At 42.5% G+C, this 22793-nt stretch overlaps 1 protein-coding gene across 1 annotated transcript in view; it reads left to right on the forward strand.

Moving 5' to 3' along the window:
- Positions 1 to 22793, forward strand: part of ITIH5 (inter-alpha-trypsin inhibitor heavy chain 5) — a 109210-nt gene that overhangs the window by 25631 nt on the left and 60786 nt on the right. Inside the window, exons 4-5 of the mRNA XM_062210947.1 lie at positions 959 to 1060; positions 6714 to 6964. Coding sequence (XP_062066931.1) covers positions 959 to 1060; positions 6714 to 6964 — 353 coding nt within the window. The remainder of the gene's footprint in view (positions 1 to 958; positions 1061 to 6713; positions 6965 to 22793) is intronic.

Raw genomic sequence — 22793 nt, forward strand, 5'->3', positions numbered from 1 at the left:
GGCCCTTTACCAGGGGATTGATGTACTTCTATGAAAAGGGCAATATTACTCTGCTCCAGAAATTCCAGTAGGGAGAAATGGTCAATAAGTAAGTAAACTAATAAATGAGATAATTTCAGACAGTGAATGTTATGGAGATAGCAAGTAGGATGGAGAGGCTTCTTTGGGTCGAGAAATCATGGAGGCAGCTCAGAGGAGGCCATGACTGAGACTGAAGAATGAGGCAGCATGAAAGCTTTGATGCTTTTTCTCTTCCCTCCTCACCTTTCTCTTCTTCCTCCTCTTCTTTATTTGAGAGAGAGAGAGATAGAGAGAGATAGAGCAAGAGCAAGAGCTTCCATTTGCCGGTTTGTTCCCTAAATGACCACAATGGTCAGCTTGAAGAATGGAGATTGGAACTCAATTCAGGTCTACTAAGTGGGTAGCAGAGACCCAACTATTTGAACCATCATTACCTGCTGTCTCCTGTTATTGATGTCAGCAGGAAGCTGAAATAAGGAGTGGAGTCAGAACTGGAATTCAGGTTCTCCAATATGAAATGCAGGGATCTTAACCAGTATTCTAACCACTAGACAAAATACCCTCCCCTTTTCCTCTTTTTCTAAGAGGTAAATATGCAGAACAGGATAAATATTTGGGTTTAATTTTTGGTTTGGGCAAGAACTAAGCTGTGAAACTATGGTCTTTTAGTAGATTTACAATTTTCTCATGGAAAATCACAGGCACCATGGGTTGGGGTGTCCCCTTTGGACCTGTTGAATATTGCCCTACATTGAAATGAGTGATTCAAGGGTAGTGCCCTGGTGTGGAATGTGTTCTTTTTGCACATCCAAGATGCATAGAAAAATATTTTCTAGGGTTGTCATGGCTATGAGAGCCATGTTTGAATTTGTCTTGGAACTGCAAATGGGTAACACAGCTGTCTCTTGTGGTTTTTTTTTTTTTTTTTTTTTTTCAGGCTTATTGGAGACAAGGTATATCAGGGTGAAATTGCTGAGCGAGAAAAGAAGAATGGTGACAGGGTAAAAGAGAAAAGGAATAAAACCATGGAAGATAGTGGGTAAGTACTGTTTAGTTAAGGAATTAAAGCTCCATTTCAGCTAAGGGTTGAAGTCTCTACCCCTTTGCCTACTCATCTGGCTCTTTTCCCTTCCCCCAAATATTTTCTTCTTTGTATTTTTTCTAAGTAATATAACCATTGACAGCATTAGTAGATCAACATTTACAGTGAGAAGAAAACCTTTACCCTGTGTATCCCTCAGTTCTGACTCCCTAGACTCATCCACTTTTCATGGTTCTCAATTTCTTTTTCTTGATGGTTATCTCCCTAACTCTAAATTCTGTGATAGGTCTTCATTACTTCTCTGGAATTTTTTTTTTAAATATCATTTTTTAAATTTTTATTTTTTATTTTTTGACAGGCAGAGTGGACAGTGAGAGAGAGAGACACAGAGAAAGGTCTTCCTTTACCGTTGGTTCACGCTCATCAATGGCCAGCGCGGCTGGCGCGCTGCAGCCGGCGCACCGCGCTGATCCGATGGCAGGAGTCAGGTGCTTATCCTGGTCTCCCATGGGGTGCAGGGCCCAACACTTGGGCCATCCTCCACTGCACTCCCTGGCCACAGCAGAGAGCTGGCCTGGAAGAGGGGCAACCGGGACAGAATCTGGCGCCCCAACCGGGAGTAGAACCCGGTGTGACGGCTCCACTAGGCGGAGGATTAGCCAATTGAGTTGCAGCACCAGCTTGAATTTTTGATAAACATAAAGCATCTGTGGACTCTGTTGTGAAGAGGATTTAGCAAATTTACAGAATTATAATATTCTTATTTTTCCTTTGCAATCCAAATTTTTTTTTTTAACTTTTATTTAATGAATATAAATTTCCAGTGTACAGCTTATGGATTACAATGGCTTCCCCCCCCCCATAACTTCCCTCCCACCCGCAACCCTCCCCTCTCCCGCTCCCTCTCCCCTTCTATTTGCATCAAGATTCATTTTCAATTCTCTTTATATACAGAAGATCAATTTAGTATAAAGATTTCAACAGTTTGCACCCACATAGAAACACAAAGTGAAACATACTGTTTGAGTACTAGTTATAGCATTAAATCACAATGTACAGCACATTAAGGACAGAGATCCCACATGAGGAGCAAGTGCACAGTGGCTCCTGTTGTTGACCCAACAAATTGACACTCTAGTTTATGGCGCCAGTAACCATCCTAGGCTGTCGTCATGAGTTGCCAAGGCTATGGAAGCCTTCCAAGTTTGCCGACTCTGATCATATTTACACAAGGTCATAAAAGACAGAGTGAGGGTAGTAACCAATGATCCTAAGAGTGGCATTTACCAGGTTTGAACAATTATACAGCATTAAGTGGGGAAGAGGACCATCAGTACACACATGTTGGGAGTAGAGCCATTGGTGGTAGAGTAGAGGTTGTGATTACAAAGGAATGAGGCCCAAGTGCACTAGACAGGGCCTAGAACAAAGGACAGAGTCATTATTAGAGGAGCTAAGAAAGGTGCTGTGTAAGCTACAATTAAGTTTTCTGATTGAGAGGCAAATAGAACCTGATAGAAGGGGCTTGCTAATAATCTGGTGGGCTTTAGGCCTTGTAAATTCAGAGGCCCAGACCTATCTATCTCTTCACATGGGGTATATCCTAAGGGAGGTGTGAACCTCCTAGGGGAAGGCACTCTGTTGACTTTCATTACTTGGCTGGCCTGGGAGGAGAGCTGGCCAGGTAAAGGCAGGGGGCATCTCTAACAAGAAATTTACAGTTCTGCCTGCAATGTTGCTATCCAAATTTTTATATTAGTTTTTATTTCTTCTGCCAACAATTAAACAGTGTTTAGAGTATCCTTAGTATCTTATTGCTTGCTTATACTCATCCTTGGTTACCTGAACATTTATTTTTGAATTGTCAGAGTTATTAATATCTAAATTCTGATCTGTAACAATACTTACATTTAAAAAATTTTCTCTATAAACTGAATCTCAACACTTAGTCAATAAATGGTACTGTTTTTTAGTGACTGCTTGATCAGTATTATCTGCAGAGCCACCTAGTACACTAATACCATATTTTATGCATGAAGAACTCTGTTGTCTGCTGAAAAGTGATCTTACTGGATAAAATGCTGTGAGCCTGTAACACTGTTTTTATTCATGAATAAAAGTAAACAGATTGAGAAAGCTGGTTCCCTAAAATCACAGACCATCAGCAACTCTGCTGTGGGAATCCTGCTAGTGAGACCAGAACTTCTCATTCTTGCCCGGTAGACCTGAGCCATGGTTCACTTTGACAGAAAAAAGTAATGAGAATCAGAGCTTCCTGTAAGGGGTTTTCAGACACAGAATCCCATGTTTATTTTATTGCTGTCATTCCCGAGGACACAGAACCCTGATTCTAGCTCTCAGCTCAGCCTGGCAAGAATGGTTTTACACATGGCCCTGCTTTGCTCTGAGCCTGGCCAAACATGTGCGCTCAGCTCCTTCCCCGATCCCATGATAGCCCTCTCTCTGTTGTGTGAGATGCCGCATGGTCCCTCTGGTATGTGGTCTCCCTTGCTGCACCATGTTATTAAAGTCTGTCTTTGTTGGACTATAAGTGTGTCCCAAGTGGTCTATCCCAGTTGTTCAGAATCATGTGGTAATTTAGTTTCGTTGGGTTGTAGCATGTAAGTTTCTATTTTTCCTGGAGTTTCTCTCTCTCTCTCTCTCTCTCAACATTTTATTTCAGAATAGTTTTGAATTTATAAAACAAAAACTGTGAGGTAGCAATATAATCAGCATTTTGTGTTAAGATTGAGTTTTTTTTTAATATAAAGGGAAAACAGATGGTTTATCTTTTTTGTATTTCACCCAACACAATGTCCTCTAGTTCCATCCAGTTTGCTGCAACTGATAGGGCTTCATCCCTTCTCGGGAGCTGAATAGCATACCATTGTGTACATATACCACATTTTCTTTCTTTTTTTTTTTTTTTAACTTGCCTATATTCTGTTTGAATAGACAAATAATGTGCTTGGATAATGCACCAAAGTCAAAGTTTTTTTTTTTTTTTTTAAGATTGATTTATTTATGTGAAAGAGTTACACAGAGAGAGGTGGGGGGGGGGAGGAGAGAGAGACAGAGAGGTCTTCCATCCGCTGGTTCACTCCTCAATTGGCCACAAATGGCCAGTGCTGCACCGATCTGAAGCCAGGAGCTAGAAGCTTCTTCCAGATCTCCCACACAGGTGCAGGGGCCCAAGCATGTGGGCCATCTTCCACTGATTTCCCAGGCCATAGCAGAGAGCTGGATGGGAAGAGGAGCAGCTGGGACTTGAACTGGCGCCATATGGGATGTTGGCATTGCAGATGGCGGCTTTACCCGCTAAGCCACAGTGCCAGCCCCCACATTTTCTTTTTACATTCCTCTGATGATGCATACCTTGGTTTATTCCATATTTTGGCTAATGTGAACAGTACTGCAGTAAATATGGTAGAAAAGTTGTCTCTTTGATAAAATGGGTTTATGTCTTCTCAGTATATGCATGGTCATGAGATTGCTGGATCATATGACAGTCCTGTTCCAGTTTTTGAAGAAATCACAGTGTTTTCCGTAATGACTGCACTGATTTGCATTTCCACCAGCCATTTATAAGAGTTCTCCTTTCTCAATTTCCTTGCCAGCATTTGTTATTCCTTGTCTTTTTGATAATATCCATCCTGATAGGGGCGTTTCCTACAGTTACTAATAGCTTTTCCATAGCTATTCCATTTTTTGTGTGTGTGTGTGTGTGAGCTAAAATTAAATTTTGTCACAATTAGCATCTAGTAAGACATACAAATCATTTGGAGTGATGACAAAACAAACACCTATGATCAAATTTTGATAAATGATGCCATCCTAGTCACCCCAATACCTGGCCAATAGCAACTGAAAGACATGACAAATTGGGAGACATTCTGATTTCAGAGATGTAAAAACCTGCATGTCTCCAGATCCACGAGGTAGCTGTCATTGTTTTGCAGACTTGTTACAGAACTTTAAGCCTGGGATTTCTTTTCATTTTTTTCTGGGTTCATTTTATTATTTCCTATATTCTGTATTTTCTTCTTGGTTTTCTCCTTTACTTTGCTGAAGTATATTATGAAGTAACTTTTGCAGAATAAATGTGTGAGAGGTAATTTTTAGATCTTTATTAGTAGTTTGCTGGATTTGGAATTTAAGGTCAAAATCATTTTCCTTTTGAATTTTGAGGCATTGTTTCAGTGTCTTATAACATCTAGCATATTAATGATGCATTTAATGTGACCTAATAGCATTCCTTTGACATGTTTCCTCTATCTGATGTTCTCAAGTTTTATAAAGATGGGGTTTGGTGTCAATCTTTTTTCATTCATTCTAATCAGCACTCAGTGAAACTTTTCCATCTCAATACTCATGTCTCTTTTTAGTTCTGAGAAAGAGGATTATGGGAAGCCTTAATCAGCTTAATCAGCTTACTCATTCATGCATCTTGGACCTTGGAATAATCCCCCTGTGCTTGCTTTTGGTTCTCCTGCTTGCTCCCATCTCGTGGTGCCCACTGATTTCAGAGCCTGTGGCATCTGCCAGATAGTTTGATGCTCTCCTTTGCTGCAGCCCCTTCCTGCATGTTCTGAATGCAGAGTTCTTGCTCTACTGGCCCCCCAAAGTCTTCTAGAAACTTTGTGAAAATGTGTTACCCACATATAGTTGCCCCTCCTACACATCTCCCTTGCATTTAATCCTTTGGTGATCAGTTTACCCTCTTGAATCAGAGCACTCTCAGTCCAAGTATGGACAGCATTCAGAATGGCTTGCGTTTCTATAAGTTTCACAACCCTTTATTTTATTTCTCCCTAAACACATCTACCAACCCTTACCAAGTTGTAAAAACCCAATATATTAACTATTTTAGAGCTATGTAAACTATAGCATTCATTTGGCCATATCTGTAGAGAAAAATAGTTCACAGCTTACGACTTGACTCCAAAGCTCTCTCTTCCAGCAGATTACCCACGTAAATGTCCCCTTTCCCTGTTGCATGGAACAAATATGGTTATGGTCTTTGGGGCTGTCGCAGCAGAGGTGGGTGAAGTCAGTAGTCTGCATCCTCTCCTATTTATTATCCTTTGATTCTTGGTAACCATCTAGTAGATACCTTTACTTCTCCTTCCAATACTAATTTTTATTTTATTTTTTAAAAAAGATTTATTTATGTATTTGAAGGGCAGAGTTACAGGAGGCAGAGAGAGAGAGAGAGAGAGAGAGAGAGAGAGAGGTCTTCCATCCACTGGTTCACTCCCCAGATGGCTACAATGGCCGGAACTGTGCCAATTCGAAGCCAGGAGCCAGGAGCTTCTTTCGGGTCTCCCACATGGGTTAAGGGGCCCAAGGACCTGGGCTTTTTTCTACTGCTTTCCCAGGCCATAGCAGAGAGCTGGATGGGAAGTAGAGCAGCCGGGACTTGAACTGGAACCCATATGGGATGCCGGCACTGCATGCCGGGGCGTTAACCCACTGCTCCACAGCGCTGGCCCCTAATTTTTATTTTTGCTTCCTAAGGACTCACACTGCTGCCCACTTGACTCACTGCTAAGCTGGTAAGGAGAGTGTGGCCACTGGCCCAGGGGACTGAGGGAGCCTGACTCCATCCTGCTCTAAACCCTACTCGTGGTCCCTTTTCAATTCCCCACAGGGAGGAGGGGACAGAAACATTCCGAGCTGCTCTAGTGCTTCCCAGCAAGGACAAAGCCTCCTTCCTCCTAAGTTATGAAGAGCTGCTGCAGAGACGGCTGGGGAAGTACGAGCACGTCATCAGCGTGCGCCCCCAGCAGCTGGTGGGGAGGCTGACCCTGGACGTGACTCTGCTGGAGCGGTCGGGCATCGCGTCGCTGGAGGTGCTGCCGCTTCGCAACAGCCGGCAGAAGGGCAGTGGGCGGGCAGAAGGTGAGTGCACCTGTGGGCGGACTCACATCTGCTGCCGTGACTCGGGTGGTTCTGGGTTTCAGCACCCCTTCCACTAAGTCTCTCTCTCTCTGTCTCTCTCTCTGTTTCTCTGTCTCTGTCTCTATCTCTGTCGCTCTGTCTCTCTCTCTGTTTCTCTGTCTCTGTCTCTATCTCTGTCGCTCTGTCTCTCTCTGTCTCTGTCTATCTCTGACGCTCTGGCTCTCTCTGGCTCTCTCTGTCCCTCTCTCTCTCTCTGGTTCGCTCTCTCTCTCTCTCTGTCTCTGTTTCTCGCTCTCTCTGTCCCTCTCTCTCTCTGTCTCTCTCTCTGTCTCACTCTCTCTGTCTTGCTCGCTCTCTCCCTCTCTCTGTCTCCCCCTCCCTCCTTTTCTAACACAAAGAGTCATATTCCATCAGAAGATTTTCAAATGTTTAACTTGGTTGACACAGTATTATGAGTGTTATATGCACAAAGCTTTTTGCTGATATTTGTAGTAGCAAAAACATTGTATGAACTTAAATTTTCAATGACATAGAGTGATTAGTAAAATATAAAAACAGTTCTGCATGTCACAGGGAAATAAAGGGCAGAATGCACTGTACGTATATATATGTACACACACATTATGCACATACTATACATATACTATAATGCTGTGTTAAATTTAAAGCTGATGAAAGACTAGAAAGTTAGTCATTTTATATTGGGAATATAGGTTTATAGGATCATTTAAAAAATCTGATTTTAAGCACTCAACAATATATCATATACATAATATAATTAAATAATGAAAAATATATATTGTAGATTTAAGATTGAACGTTTTTGCTTATCACCAAAGCCATTCAGTTTAGATTTTTTCAAATTGTTATTTTTGACAAATGTACACTTTTATCTGTTTTTTAAAAAAATGTTAAAATTTTTAAAATTTTGATTTTTATTAGTTTTTTTTAAACAGATTCAGTGTACTTTTTGTAGATATAATTCTTTTTTTTTTATTTGACAGGTAGAGTTATAGACAGAGAGAGAGACAGAGAGAAAGGTCTTCCTTCCATTGGTTCACTCCCCAAATGACCGCTATGGCCGGCGCTGCGCCAATCCAAAGCCAGGAGCCAGGTGCTTCTTCCTGGTCTCCCATGAAGGTGCAGTACCCAAGCACTTGGGCCATCCTCCACTGCCTTCCCGGTCTCCCATGTGGGTGCAGGGACCTAAGCACTTGGGCCATCCTCCACTGCCTTCCCGGGCCACAGCAGAGAGCTGGACTGGAAGAGGAGCAACCGGGACTAGAACCCGGTGCCCATAGTGGATACCGGCACTGCAGGCAGAGGATTAACCAAGTGTGCCATGGCGCCGGCCCCCTAAGAACATAATAATATTCCCTTCCTCCCTCACTTCCTCCCTCCTAGCCTCCTTTTTTTCAGTTTTTGAGATAATGTATTTTAAATTTACATTACAATAAAAAGGCAAGACCATTCAGTTTAGAATTTTCTCAAATTCTAATTTTTAAAATGTCCTTTCATTTGTTGAAATGATTCTGAAAAATTTAATAGTCTATTTTTAATTACTATATTAATTTTAACTAACAGTTTATATTAATTATTCACTTGTTTTGGGCTCTGTACTTAATATACCAGTAAGGCATAATGTCATGTTGGATGAGACAGATATTTTCAAAAAATTGTAACAGGATTGGAATGACAAAATTTCATATAATTGTGACATGTTGAGTGGGAAAATGCTAAGTAAGTGACTGGTCCAATTCAAAGTTCAGTGCCTGTGGCTACAAGGAGAGTCTAGAGTGGCCAAGAAGTTTTCGTGGACACAGGAATTTAGGAATGAGCTTGGAAGAGAGGAGAGAAATAACTCGATAGTGGAATAAGAGAATGTTGGTATTTGGCACAATGCAAAAATTGGCAAGTTCCTGGAGTTGGTCTCTGGAAGAGCAAACAGTGTGGGAAATTTGCCCATGACTTTAATTAGATAATGACTTTGCACATGGGAAACCATACAACCAAGACTGGAGTGTGCCCTGGCTTTGGGTAGACTTGGGTCTTTTGTTACATGTGGACTTTAACCCTGAGCTGCACATTCTCAATACATAGCAAATCAAGGTATTTGATGTTCAGATATGGATGGAGATAAAATAGACCATTCTTACATCACGTAAGTGGCAATCATAGGGCTAATGGATTTGAGGACAATTCCTGACTATAACCTTGGAAGACTCAGCTTGTACATCTGTCAAAGAGACATAATAGCTAAATGATTGGGTCATGTGAAATATTAGGATGTAAGGCACTTGATCCAGAGTAAGAGATTCATGATGGTTAAGTATCATGTTTATTGTCTTATACTGGCTTTTCTACATGCAAATCGATCTTCCCAGTAAGATCCTAAATGCCTTTGAAGACACGAGTGTGTCTGATTAAACTTTGTCTCCTTGCAATGCCTTTTCAACAGTAGATAGCTAATAGAGAATTTTAAATTAAATTAGACAATAAAAGCACATACACAGACACAATGAATATTTTAGAATTTTACTTCTAAATCTAGAGAGAAATTTTCCTATATCCAGTGGCATGAAAGAAGCATTTTTTTTTTTCAGAGCTGGTCGGATTGCATAGAGAGGGCAGAACATCTGTGAAATGTGCCAGGGATGGATACACACTGTGACTCCTATGAGAAATATGTGTCTTGTGCAGTGTGCGTGTGTGTGTGTGTGTGTGGTATTTGTAGGGGTATGGATTTCGATTGTTAGCTGAAAAATTGCTCGCTGTTTATATTCAGGGCTTGTTAGTCTCACAGAGGAATTTTTCCAGACCATTGATCTCCTGGGATCTGTTTATTTGCAAGAAAATTGTTTTCCTGGTTCTTTGCACCAGAGCGAATACTTTGCCTTCCAGAACACACAGATTTCACAAGTGTTTTCCAAAGCCAGGTGCAGTGGACTGAGTCCCTTTTTTGCTTTTCCCCATTCCCGTCTTTTAGAGTTCAGCTGTTATTATTTAGGCAAAATGGTAGCCTCAGCAGTGTGAGCACAGGATGTTGTGATTCTTGTCTGGACACTGTTGCGTGTTGCCAAGATACTCAGGGTAGAGATCAAACTAGAACTGGGCTTGTACCAGAACATGAGCTGTTAACTATATGAATGTCGCCCAAGCCAGTACATTCTTCTGATAGAGCTGGCTGTCATTAAGAAATCAGACTTCTGGAATTTGTCTAAGCAAATCTCTGAGCACTGGACCCATTTCATGGTTAAGGATACAATCCTGGAAAAGGATTACTATGGGCTAGGTACTAGACTGAGTATTTCGCACGTGGTATTATTCATTCTTTTTATAAGAATGCTCTTAGGTTGTTTTTAACATCTAATTTCCTTTATGAAGTAGCCAAGTGGTTCAGCAATATGGACAAGGTCTTATATTTAATTACTCATAGAAACAATTTCAACATCCATCTAAGACTTAAGGTCATGTTCTAACCATTGTACTGTACTATCTTCTTGTTAAACAGAAGATTTCAAACTACTGGAGAGTGTGAGTTCAAATTATAGGTTTGTCTCTAGTTAGGTATAAAAACAAAAAGCAAAGCTAAAAGGAGTATAATATATCTTTGCTTTGGTTGACTTGTTGAGGGGATCCAAACTGGACCCAAACCTATTGTACACTAATGGACTTCCTTCCCATTGTGCCAATTCTATAAGATATAATTTGGAAGACATGGTATTATAATTTCAGGATTATCGAAGCGGTTAACACGTGTACATTGTTCACATCTGAGGGAATACAAATTGGTATACAATGAAAGACAAAACTCCTCTTTCTGCTGTCTGCTCCCCCAGTTGCTCTACCTTAAAGTACTCTGATGCTTCATGAGCTCCATAGAACAGAGTTTTTTAAAAAACATTTATTTAATTGGGCTGGCACTGTGACACAGTGGGTTAAGACGCCAGCATCTCATATGGGCCCTGGTTTGTTTCCTGGCTGCTCCACTTCCAATCCAGCTCCCTGTTAATGCACCTGGGCAAGCAACAGCCAGGTATTTGGGTCCCTGCCTCAACATGGGAGACCTGGATGAAGCTCCTGGCTTCGGCCTGGCACTGCCCTGGGCATTATAGCCATTTGGGGAGTGAACCAGAAGATGAAAGATTCTCTCTCTCTCTCTGCCTTTGCTTCTCCCTCTCTGTAACTCTGCTTTTCAAACAAGTAAATAAATCTTGAAAAAATTATTTATATAATCTATTTGAAAGACAGAGAGATAGAAAAAATAAAACAGACACAGTTCCCATCTAGTATAACAGCCAGGGCAGGGTCAAGCTGAAACCAGGACTCAGGAACTCAATCCAGATCTAACACACAGGAGCAAGGATCCAAACACTTGAGCCATCACCTGCTGCCTGCCACAGTGCATATCAGCAGGAAGCTGGAGTGGAATCACAGCTGGGACTTGAACCGCAGCGTTCCAGATGGGTGGCAGGGGTCCCAAACAGCATCTTAACTGCTGTATCAAGTGTCTCCCTGGAACAGAGTATTTGAAATGAAGCCTTTCCTGGGATGTCACTGGGATGTGTGATCTTCTGGATACTGTGCCCTAATTTGGGGTTGGCTATTGCACCCTATATTAAAATCTCAATTTCCTTTTGTCCTACCCAATGCACCTAAATTACAAATTTCCTATTTATTCTTTGGCAACAATTTTTTTTTTTTTTTTGGACAGGCAGAGTTAGACAGTGAGAGAGAGTGAGACAGAGAGAAAGGTCTTCCTTTTTCCATTGGTTCACTCCCCAAATGGCTGCTACAGCCGGCGCGCTGTGCCAATCCGAAGCCAGGAGCCAGGTGTTTCCTCCTGGTCTCCCATGCAGGTGCAGGGTCCAAGCACTTGGGCACTGCCTTCCCGGGCCACAGCAGAGAGCTGGACTGGAAGAGGAGCAACCGGGACAGAATCCGGTGCCCAGACTGGGACTAGAACCTTGACTGCCGGCGCCGCAGGCGGAGGATTAACCAAATGAGCCACGGCGCCGGCCAACAAAAATTTATTTATAAGAAAATCCTTTCTATGAATTTACATGAAAAACTTTAAAATGTATTAATATTTAAAAAAAATTTTTGGTGTTTGTCAAGTTAAAGAATAATGTTCAATATTTTTTCTGCCACTAAATAGGTATGGGTCTATGGCTTTCATAGCTTATCTTTTATATTCCTTGCTTTTTTCATAGACAGTTTTAAGGAGACTTGGTTTATAAACCATAAAATCTACCTGTTGTAAGTATACAGTTCAATGATTTTTATTACATTCTCAAAGTGGTTCAACTATTATAATTCAAATATAAAAATATTTGTTATCATCCCCAACGATCCTTGCATTCATTTGTGGTCATTCGTGGTTCCCACCCTGGCCCAAGGCAACCACTTATTCATGGGCTGTGGCTACAGATTTCAGACAGCTGTGTTTGTAAAAGCACCTCCCCCCCTACCCCCAGGTGATTCTGATGCTCAGTAAAGATTGCGAACCATTAGGGCATTAACTGTGCCAGGAATGTGACTTAGAGAAGCAGCTTTTAAATTGAACAAGATTGTTCTCTTAATTGCATGAGGTCCTCAGAATACTCTCTAGGTATTAATTTATTTTAAAGATTTTATTTATTTATTTGAGAGACAGAGCTACAAAGAGAGGGAGAAACAGAGAGAAAGGTCTTCCACCTGCTGGTTCACTCCCCAAATGGCTGCAATGGCTGGAGCTGGGCTGTCCAAAGCCAGGAGTCAGGATTTTCTTCCAGGTCTCCCATGTGGGTCCAGGGGCTGAAGCACTTAGGCCATCTTCCATTGCTTTCCCAGGCCATAGGTAGAGAGCTGGATTGGAAGAGGACCAGCTGGGACCCAAACCAGAGCCCATATAGGGTACCGGCGCCACAGATGGAGGCTTAGTCTACTATGCCATAGTGCCAGCCCCTGGGTCTTTATTAATATGTGCATCTTTCTTGTTTCCCACCAACACCTGTTTGCTGTTGGACACAGGCCACCACGGTTACTCACACAGCTGGTGGAAATAACCTCTTCCCATGTCCAGCTTGTGCTCACCAACACTGAAACTTGAGATGGGCAAGTGCCAACTGGCAATCCCAGTGTGGCTGGTGCAGACTTTGTAGTATAATCTGAAGTTCATAACATGGGCTATTCTGTCCTCTCTTGGAAAGGATGAGCGTGGTCATTCAGGACAGTTTCGGTGTCAAAGAAGAGCTTCTCTGAGTCACTGGATTCCCACCATGGCTTCCTGGGCTCGTGGGGGCTGTTCTTCCTCCAGTCCTCCCTACTCTAACCCCACCTCCTTTCAGTCTGCCTCAGTGTCACACCCTCCATCCTTGCTGTTTGGCATAGCACCATTGCTAATCTCAGTCCTCCCCCAACTTTGCTGCACATAAGAATTATCCAGGGAGCTATTATAAATCCTTTGCTCAGGACTCACCATGCCAATTAAATCAGAATAGCTGTGTATAGAAACCAGGTATAGGGGACGACGCTGTGGTATAGCAGGTGAAGCTGCCGCCTACCATGCTGGCGTCCCATATGGGCACTCATTCGAGTCCCAGCTGCTCCACTCTGATTCTGATTCCTGCTAATATGCCTGGGAAAGCAGTGGAAGATGGCTCAGGTGCTTGGGCTCCTGCACACATGTGGGAGACCCAGAAGAAGCTCCTGGCTCCTGGCTTCAGATTGGCCCAGCTCCAGCTGTTGTGGCCATTTGGGGAGTGAACCAGTGGATGGAGGACCTCTCTCTCTGTCTCTCCTTCTCTCTGTCTGTAACTCTGCCTCTCAAATAAATAAACAAATCCCCCCCAAAAGAAGCCATATATATATATTATTTTTAACATTAATTTTATTTATTGGAAAGACAGAGTTAGTAGAGAGTGAGGCAGAGATCTCCCATCTGCTGGTTCATTCCTCAAATGACTGCAGTGGCTGGAGCTGGACCGGTCTGAAGCCAAGAGATAGGAGCTTCAGCTGGGTCTCCCCTGTGCGTTCAAGGGCCCAGGGACTTAGGCCATCTTCTACTGCTTTCCCAGGTGCATGAACAGGGAACTGGATTGGAAGGAGAACAGCTGGGACTCAAACCTGCACCCGTATGGGATGCCAAAACTGCAGGTGGCAGCTTAACCTGTTGTGCCACAAGCCTACCAGCCCCACAAAGAATTCTTTATTACAACTCAACCCAAAAAAGACAAGGAATCCAGTCAAATGGATAGATGACTGGAATAGGCCTTCTTTTGAGTAAGATAGACAAAGAAGAAATTGGAACTATCATAATGAGAATGTTACAAAGTGCAGCTGCTGTTAAAAGCATTTGGGATTTCCTCAAAAAGTTAAACTGGATGATGCAGCAATTCCTCTAGATATTTATCAAAATAATTGGTATTCAGTCCTTGTACAGAAATGGTCACTGTAGCAGTATTTGCAGTAGTCACAAGGTGGACCCAACTCAGATGCTCATTCACAGATGATTAGGTGAACAGAATATGCTATATACCTACAATGGAACCTTAAGTACCAAAAAGAAGAAAGCATTGGTGCACTATGACATGGGTGGACCTTAAAAATCATTTGCTAGGCCGGCGCCGTGGCTTAACAGGCTAATCCTCCACCTTGCGGCGCTGGCACACCGGGTTCTAGTCCCGGTTGGGGCGCCGGATTCAATCCCGGTTGCCCCTCTTCCAGGCCAGCTCTCTGCTATGGCCCGGGAAGGCAGTGGAGGATGACCCAAGTCCTTGGGCCCTGCACCCACATGGGAGACCAGGAGAAGCACCTGGCTCCTGCCATCGGATAAGCGCAGTGCGCCAGCTGCAGCGCGCCTACCGCGGCGGCCATTGGAGGGTGAACCAACGGCAACAAGGAAGACCTTTCTCTCTGTCTCTCTCTCTCACTATCCACTCTGCCTGTCAAAAAAAAAAAAAAAATCATTTGCTAAATGATGGACTATGGACTCCAGACTCAGCAGGTCATATACTGCATGATTCCATTAATTTGAGCATTTTTTTTTTAAAAAAAGATTTATTTATTTATTTGAGAGGCAGAGTTATGGAGACAGAGAGAGAGAGGGAGAGACACAGAGAGGGGTATTCTATCCTCTGGTTCATTCCCAAAATGGCTGCAATGGCCGGAGCTGGGCCGATCTGAAGCCAGAAGCCAAGAGCTTCTTCCAGGTCTCACGTGGGTTCAGGGGCCCAAGCGCTTGGGCCATTCTTCTACTGCTTTCCCAGGTCATTAGCAGGGAGCTGGACTGGAAGTGCACTAGCAGGGACTCAAACTGGTGCCCAGATGGGATGCCGTAACTGTAGGTAGAGGCTTAACCTACTGCACCACAGCACCGGCCCTGGTCTCGTTTATTTGAAATGCCCAGAGGTGGCAAATCCATCACAGACAGAAAACAGACTAGTGGTTGCCAGGGGCTGGGACTAGGAAGGAAGGGGGAATGACTGCTTCATGCCTGTAAGAATTTCTTTGGGTGTGAAGAAAATGTTTTGGAACCTAGTAGTGGTCGCAGAACTCTGTGAATGCACTCAAAGCCATTGAATTGTGCACTTGAAAAGAACTGATCTTGGTTTTTGTGAGTTTCACCTTACTTTTAAGAAAATGAGGGGCTGGCACTGTGGCGTAGTGGGTACAGCTGCTGCCTGTGGTGCGGGCATCCCATATGGGTACCGGTTCGAGTCCTGGCTGCTCCACTTCTGATCCAGCTTTCTGCTATGGCTTGGGAAAGCGGTAGAAGATGGCCCAAGTCCTTGGGCTTCTGCACTCATGTGGGAGACCAGAAGAAGCTCCTGGCTTCTGGCTTCAGATTGGCTCAACTCCAGCCATTTTGGCCATTTGGGGAATGAACCAGTGGATGGAAGATCTGTCTCTCTCTGCCTCTGTCTCTCTGTAACTCTGCATTTCAAATAAATAAATAAATAAATAAATATTTAAATAAAAGAAAACAAAACATTACATTCTGGGTTGTTAGAAACCTACTCCCTTGAAAGCCATGACACAGTGGCAAAAACAATCTAAATGAAAGATTCTGGTGAACAAGAACCCAGCAGAAGGAACAGGCCATCAAGGAGAGAGGCGCCTTTCTCTGAAGGGAGGAAGGAACCTCCACTGTGACACGGCCTTGACTAAACAAGTTCAGACTCGGTGAACTCAAGGGACTTCCATAGCCTAGACAGCTCATAGCAAGAGTCTCGGGTGATTGCTGACGTCATAAATAAGAGTGCCATTGTTAAATCAACAACGGGAGTCACTGGGTACATGCTCCCCACGTAGGATCTCTGTCCTTAATGTGTTTTACTATGAAACTTAAAAACACTACTAGTGGAACAATACCCTATACCTTGTGCGGTTGTGTGAATGCAGCCTGTTGAAATCCTTGTTTAGTATATACTAAGTTGATCTTCAGTATATGAAGGTAATTGAAAATGAAACTCGATAAAGGGCGGGATGGGAGAGGGAGAGGGGAGGGCCATGGGAGGGAGGGAGGTTGGGGGGGAAGCCACAACAATACAAAAGTTGCACTTTGTAAATTCACATTTATGAAATTAAAAAAAAATTAAAAAAACAAAAAAAGAAACCTACTCCCTCCATACGCCCTCAATGTAAATGTGTTATGTCTCCAGCAGTTGCTTATGAGTCCTTTACATGCCTGGGGAAGCAAGCAATAAGACAGTAGGTAGAACCCAGGTTCTGGCTTGCTTTTAGGTGTATCACCCCTGTGTGCATTTCATATAAAATTTCAACTTCCAAATTATTCCAAGAACCAAAGAAGCCTAATTGGAAAGAAGGGAACTACTCAAAATACAGCTCTTTAACCTTTCGTATCAGAAGATGAGGAGGGTAACTGTAGTTGCCTTTTATTTTTTTTTAATTAATTTATTTATTTGAAAGGTAGAGTTACAGAGAGGCAGAGAGAGAGAGAGAAAGAGAGAGAGAGAGGTCTTCTATTTGCTGGTTCACTCACCAGATGTTTGCAATGGCCAGAGCTGCACCCATCTGAAGGCAGGAGCCAGGAGCTTCTTCCAGGTCTTTCACACGTGCAGGGGCCCAAGCACTTGAGCCATCTTCTATTGCTTTCCCAGGCCACAGCACAGAGCTGGATCAGAAATGGAGCAGCCAGGATTCGAGATGGCACCAACATGGGATGCTGGCACTGCAGGTAACCACTTTACCTGCTACGCCACAGTGCCAGCCGTTGTAGTTGTCTTTGAAAATGTGACCAGCCACACATCCTGCAGCATCAAGTCACCTTGGAAATGAGACTAGCACAGTGCCTTGTATTTCAGTAGATACCCAATAAAGGGCTGTATTTAATCTGTTTTAATATCTTACTTAGGCTGGCGCCGCGGCTCAATAGGCTAATCCTCCACCTGCGGTGCTGGCACACTGGGTTCTAGTCCCGGTCGGGGCACCAGATCCTGTCCCGGTTGCCCCTCTTCCAGGCCAGCTCTCTGCTGTGGCCCGGGAGTGCAGTGGAGGATGGCCCAAGTGCTTGGGCCCTGCACCCACATGGGAGACCAGAAAGAAGCACCTGGCTCCTGGCTTCGGATCAGTGCAGTGTGCCAGCCGCAGTGGCCATTGCAGGGTGAACCAACAGAAAAAAGGAAGACCTTTCTTTCTGTCTCTGTCTCTCACTGTCCACTCTGCCTGTCAAAAAAAAAAAAAAAATCTTATTTATGTTTTTCTTCGATCTGTTGACATTATGACTCTGCCTTTGGCTGTGAAAGCCCTCCTAGGGTTGTATTCTTAGGTCCCTTGTTGGGTGCTTGGCACAGAATGGGTGTTCAATAATCATTTGTTCAGGGACCAGCATTGTGGCACAAAGGGTTAAGCCACTTGCCTATGAAGGCAACATCCCATATCAGAGCTCTGGTTCAAGTCCCGGCTGCTCTGCTTCTGATCCAGCTCCCTGAAAATGTTCCAGGGAAGGAAGTGGAAGATGGCTCAAGTGCTTGGGCCCCTGCCACACACGTAGGAGACTCTGATGGAGTTCCTGGCTTCAGCTTGGTCCAGCTCCAGCTATTGTAGCCATTTGGAGAGTGAACCAGGTATCTCTCTCTGAACTGCCTTGCAAATAAACAAATAAATCTTTTGAAATATAATGATTCGTTCACTGAACTAAGTAGTAAATAAAGTGCTATTAGAGTTTCAATACTTTCCTGGCTTACTTTGGTTAATTTTGCCAGATCTCAGATCTAGCTCTTATTTTATTATATTGGCGGGGTTAGGGGACAGAGTAAAAAATTCACCTTTGGTGCCAGGAAATTTTGGTTACAAAAATCTAGTTAAATTCCACTTTGCTAATGGGGCAGGATCAAATACAGGATGCCTAGTTACATTTGAATTTTAGATTTAAAAAATAATTTCCATGCAGTATTTGGGACATACTGAAAAACTATTCATTATTTATCAGAAATTCACGTAACTTCGCATCCTGTTCTTTGATTTGCTACACTTGGCAACTCTATCCTATTAAAGGGCTACATTGTGACACTTTTGAGTCCCCAGCTCCATGTTTTCCCCCTAATCCAGTCTCCACTCAGCAGCTGGAAGGGACCGTGTTTGGCCTTGGTGAGATGTTTGTACATTTGCCAGGAAACAATCTGGTTGTTATGTGAGGATTTCCAGCATTGTTCGGTGCAGAAATTATTCAAGTATGAATCATTTTGGCCCTGTGGTTGGTTTTGTTTTGTTTTTAATGACAGTAGGAAAAGCCACATTATCTTGTTTGTCCTGACATGGGCTGTAGTTTTGGGTTAAGGTCATCTCTGAGCAGGACAGTCAGAGGGACCTGGAAGAGTGGCACAGATTCACCCTTCTGTCTGTCACCTGCTGTTGAGGAGCAGCTTACTCTTCCCTGTGGGGCCTCTCTCTGTTTCCTTTTCCCCTCGTGTCTTGGTTTGGTACACGCAGTGCATGTTGCACTGTGTATAACATAGTCCACATAGCTGTGTCTGAAACCAGAGGTGCGTCCAGTGGAAGTGAAGCAGGTTACCAAGAGCACTTGCCACACCCACCCAGATACTTGCTACATGGAACATTTCAGTTTCCTTGATTAGCTCCTCCATCCATTGGCCCAACTATGTGATGATAGGATTAGTTCTCTCTCTATTGAATATTCAACATCAACAAGCTTGTCCTAGCTCCTGCCACATGCCTGACTCTGTGCTTCATGCCTGCAAACTAACAGTGTTTATGACATGGTTACTGTTATTAAATCACACCAGCAATTAAAACAGTTTTAGGGTCAGGCATTGTGGGACAGCAGTGACAGTTTGAATGCTGACTCCTCCGTTTCTGATGCAGCTTCCTGTTACTGCACATGGGAAAGCAGTGGAATCTGGCTGAAGTACTTGGTTGCTGCTACTAATATGGGAGACTCAAATGGAGTTCCAGACTCCTGGCTTCAGCCTGGTCCAGTTGTGGCTGCTGTGGACACTTGGGGTGTGAACCAGGAGATGGAAGATTGCTCGCTCTCTCTCTCTCTCTCTCTTGCTGGTCCTACCTGTCTGGCACTCTGCCTTTCAAATAATAATTAAATAAATAAAATATTTTTTTTAAAAAATCATCTAGGTTATATCCTAATATATGTGTGTAAAGAAAAAATGTAGGCTAAAATAATAATTTTTAAAATCTTAAGTGGGGTAAAAACCAAAATTTATTATTTTAACCATTTCTATCTGTACAATTTAATAGTGTTAAGTATATTCACATTGTTGTGCAATGAATCTCCTGAACTTTTTCATCTTCCCAACCTGAAACTCTGTACCCATTGAACACCTTTCTGTTTCTCTCCTCCAGGCAACCACCATTCTATTTTGTCTCCATGAAATTGATTAGAGCCCTCTTTGGCTCATAATCAGAATCATACAGTATTTGTCTTAGCATGTCCTCAAGGTTCACCCATGTTGGAGGATATGTCAAAATGTCCTTTTCAAGGTTGAATTGTATCCCACTGTTGGTTTACACCACATTTTGTTTATCCATTTATCCATCGAGGGACACGGGGCTGCTTCCACATCTTAGATCTTATGAATAATGCTGCTATGAATGTTTAAGTGTGCAGATATGTTTTTGAGATCCTGTTTTCAGTTCTTTTGGGTAAATAATGAGAAGTAGAATTACAAGGTCATTTGGGAGTTCTATTTTTAATTTCTTGAGAGGACACCATTCTGTTTTCCATAGTGGCTATACCATTTTACATTCCCTCTAACAGTGCACAGGAGTTCTAATTTCTCCACATTCTTGCCAGCACTTGTTATTTTCTGTTTTTGTTTTGTAGTAATATTCCTAATCCATATGTAGAGTTGGCAGTTTTGAATAGTAAGATTCCCTGTAAGGTTCAATTCATAAAATGTCACCCACTGTTTCTCAATTATTAGACTGTGTCTGCCTGCATGCCAGAGGCCAATGTAAAGGAATTTAACAGAAGTCCCTCCTCCTCATATTCTCTTGCTTCTCTGGCACAGTTTTTAGTGAATTCCACTTGGTTCCATTTCAGATACTTAGAGCAGCAAGTATTTGAGATCTTCAGTGAACACAAAATGTATCAAGAAAGGATAATGTGTATTTTTAGGGGTTAGCTGCTTTCAGAACATGTACCTGTTGGTGAGGTAGTTGCACTGTTCTCATGTACTCTTGGTAAGTCAATCAAATATGGAAACTTGGGACTTCATAATGTATTATTCCATGGAAATGGTTCTTTAAGTAGTGAATACAGCTAGTTAGCTAAGGGCAAACATCTAACTCTGAAATGGTAGAGCTGATTTTGAATCCCTTCAGTTGTAAATTTGCATTAATATTCTCTGCTGTATGTTGTAATCCTACAACATCTTCTAAAAGGATGCCATCTTCTAAAAGGACTTAAATAGTGAACATCAATAGCAGCATATCATAGGAAAACTATTTATAATGAACGAGTTATGAAAGTATTTGAACAAAACCCTTCTCTTCTTCATTGCTTTGGCTTTACCTGTTTTTCTTTCAACCTTTCTCATGCTGATTGGCTTGAATTTTGTCATTACTGCTTTCACCAAAGGTCAGTTGCCCATTTCTTCACAGTATTTTTGATTGCCCTAAATTTGAGAGATTATCTCATAGGCTCCCAGGTGAGCAGGTTACATAAACAAACAGACAATTTAGCATCTTTCCAAGAGGAAATGAGCAGGCAGTGTTTGTCTGGAAATCCTTTTGTAAGGTGCCAGGTGTTGGCTGTTTCTCTCTCCCAACAGTAGCCAGCCCCCAGGCCCACAGGAAATGCAGGCCAGGAAATCCCTCTGTCCATTGACCAGAAGGGATGTAGCTTCTAGCTGAGGTTCTTGAACATGGTTCTTTGTTCCTAAGTCTTTCCACCTTTAGATGTTTTACAGAGCAACTGGCTTCCTCTTTTCCCTCTGAGGTTGGCTAGGAGGAAGGCATCTGTTTGCTCCAGGGGACAATGGAGGACGTATGTTTTCTTTCTTCCAATCCTCATGTATGATATTTAAAATGCTTTGTCATGTCAGGTAGAGGGATTCTTACATGTGTGGTTCTTTTTTTTTTTTTTTTAAGATTTATTTATTTATTTGAAAGTCAGAGGTACAAATAGAGAGAAGGAGAGGCAGAGAGAGAGAGAGGTCTTCCATCCACTATTTCACTCCCCAGATGGCCGCAACAGCTGGAGCTGCACCGATCTGAAGCCAGGAGCCAGGAGCTTCTTCTGGGTCTCCTACATGGATGCAGGGGCCCAAGGACTTGGGCCATCCTCTCCTGCTTTCCCAGGCCATAGCAAAGAGCTGGATCGGAAGTGGAGCAGCAGGGTCTTGAACCAGTGCCCATATGGGATGCTGGCACTGCAGATGGGAGCTTTACCCACCATGCCACAGTGCTGGTCCCAGTGTGTGGTTCTTAATTTTCTTTAGACTCCTTAAAATGTTGCAAAATCTATGGACCTCATCTTCATAAAAAATGTATATATGCTCTTACATGCAAAATTCTGCTTGTAACTTTAGGGGACTCTTGGATAGCTACTAATTCCACTGTACTTTATAAAAATTGTTATTTATATAAAATATATAGTGAATTACCTATGCTAAATGCTCATTATGCTATATCTGGCTTTTGCAAATAATAACTGATTTTATTTGCACTCAGTGCTGTAAACTATATGTCACAGGGGATTTTTCCCCTCATAGCTTATGTTTTGCAATAGATAAAGAGTAAAGAAGCTACTGCCTTATTTCACTCAGCATGATGTTTTCCAGTATGTTCTCCCTGATTGGTGACAACAAACTGAGCACCTAAAAGGAAACATGTTGAAGTGAAATGGACACTCTGTGAAACAATGTCTTGATCAGCCCTTGTCCTGACTGTTGAGGAACAACTTACTATTTTATTCCTTTTAGTGTTTTTTTTTTTTTTTGGTTCTACTTAATACCATTGGCTGAACTCTTTAATTAACACACAATTATTCTTAGGCATTTAAAATTAACTGAAAAGGGATCCCTGTTAAATATAAGAGTGGGAATAAGAGAGAGAAGAGATGTACAGTTTGGCACATGCTAACTCGGACTTACCCCTAATGGTAGAATTAGAAACGTGCCAGGGAATTCCAATTCAATCCCATCAAGATTTCATGTACCAATGCCATCTTACTTGTTAAAGTGATCAGTTTAAGTTCATAATTGATCAAAAATATGGGATTAAGTGTCAAAGGAATTACATAAATTAAGACCAGTGTCTGCAAATAATAATTGATAGATTAAAAAGGAGAAAATGATCCTACATGGGAAGCAGGATACAGAGCAGACTCATAGAATGGCAAATGCCC

The sequence above is a fragment of the Lepus europaeus genome, chromosome 14, assembly GCF_033115175.1.
Source record: "Lepus europaeus isolate LE1 chromosome 14, mLepTim1.pri, whole genome shotgun sequence".
Classification (NCBI taxonomy): Eukaryota; Metazoa; Chordata; class Mammalia; order Lagomorpha; family Leporidae; genus Lepus; species Lepus europaeus.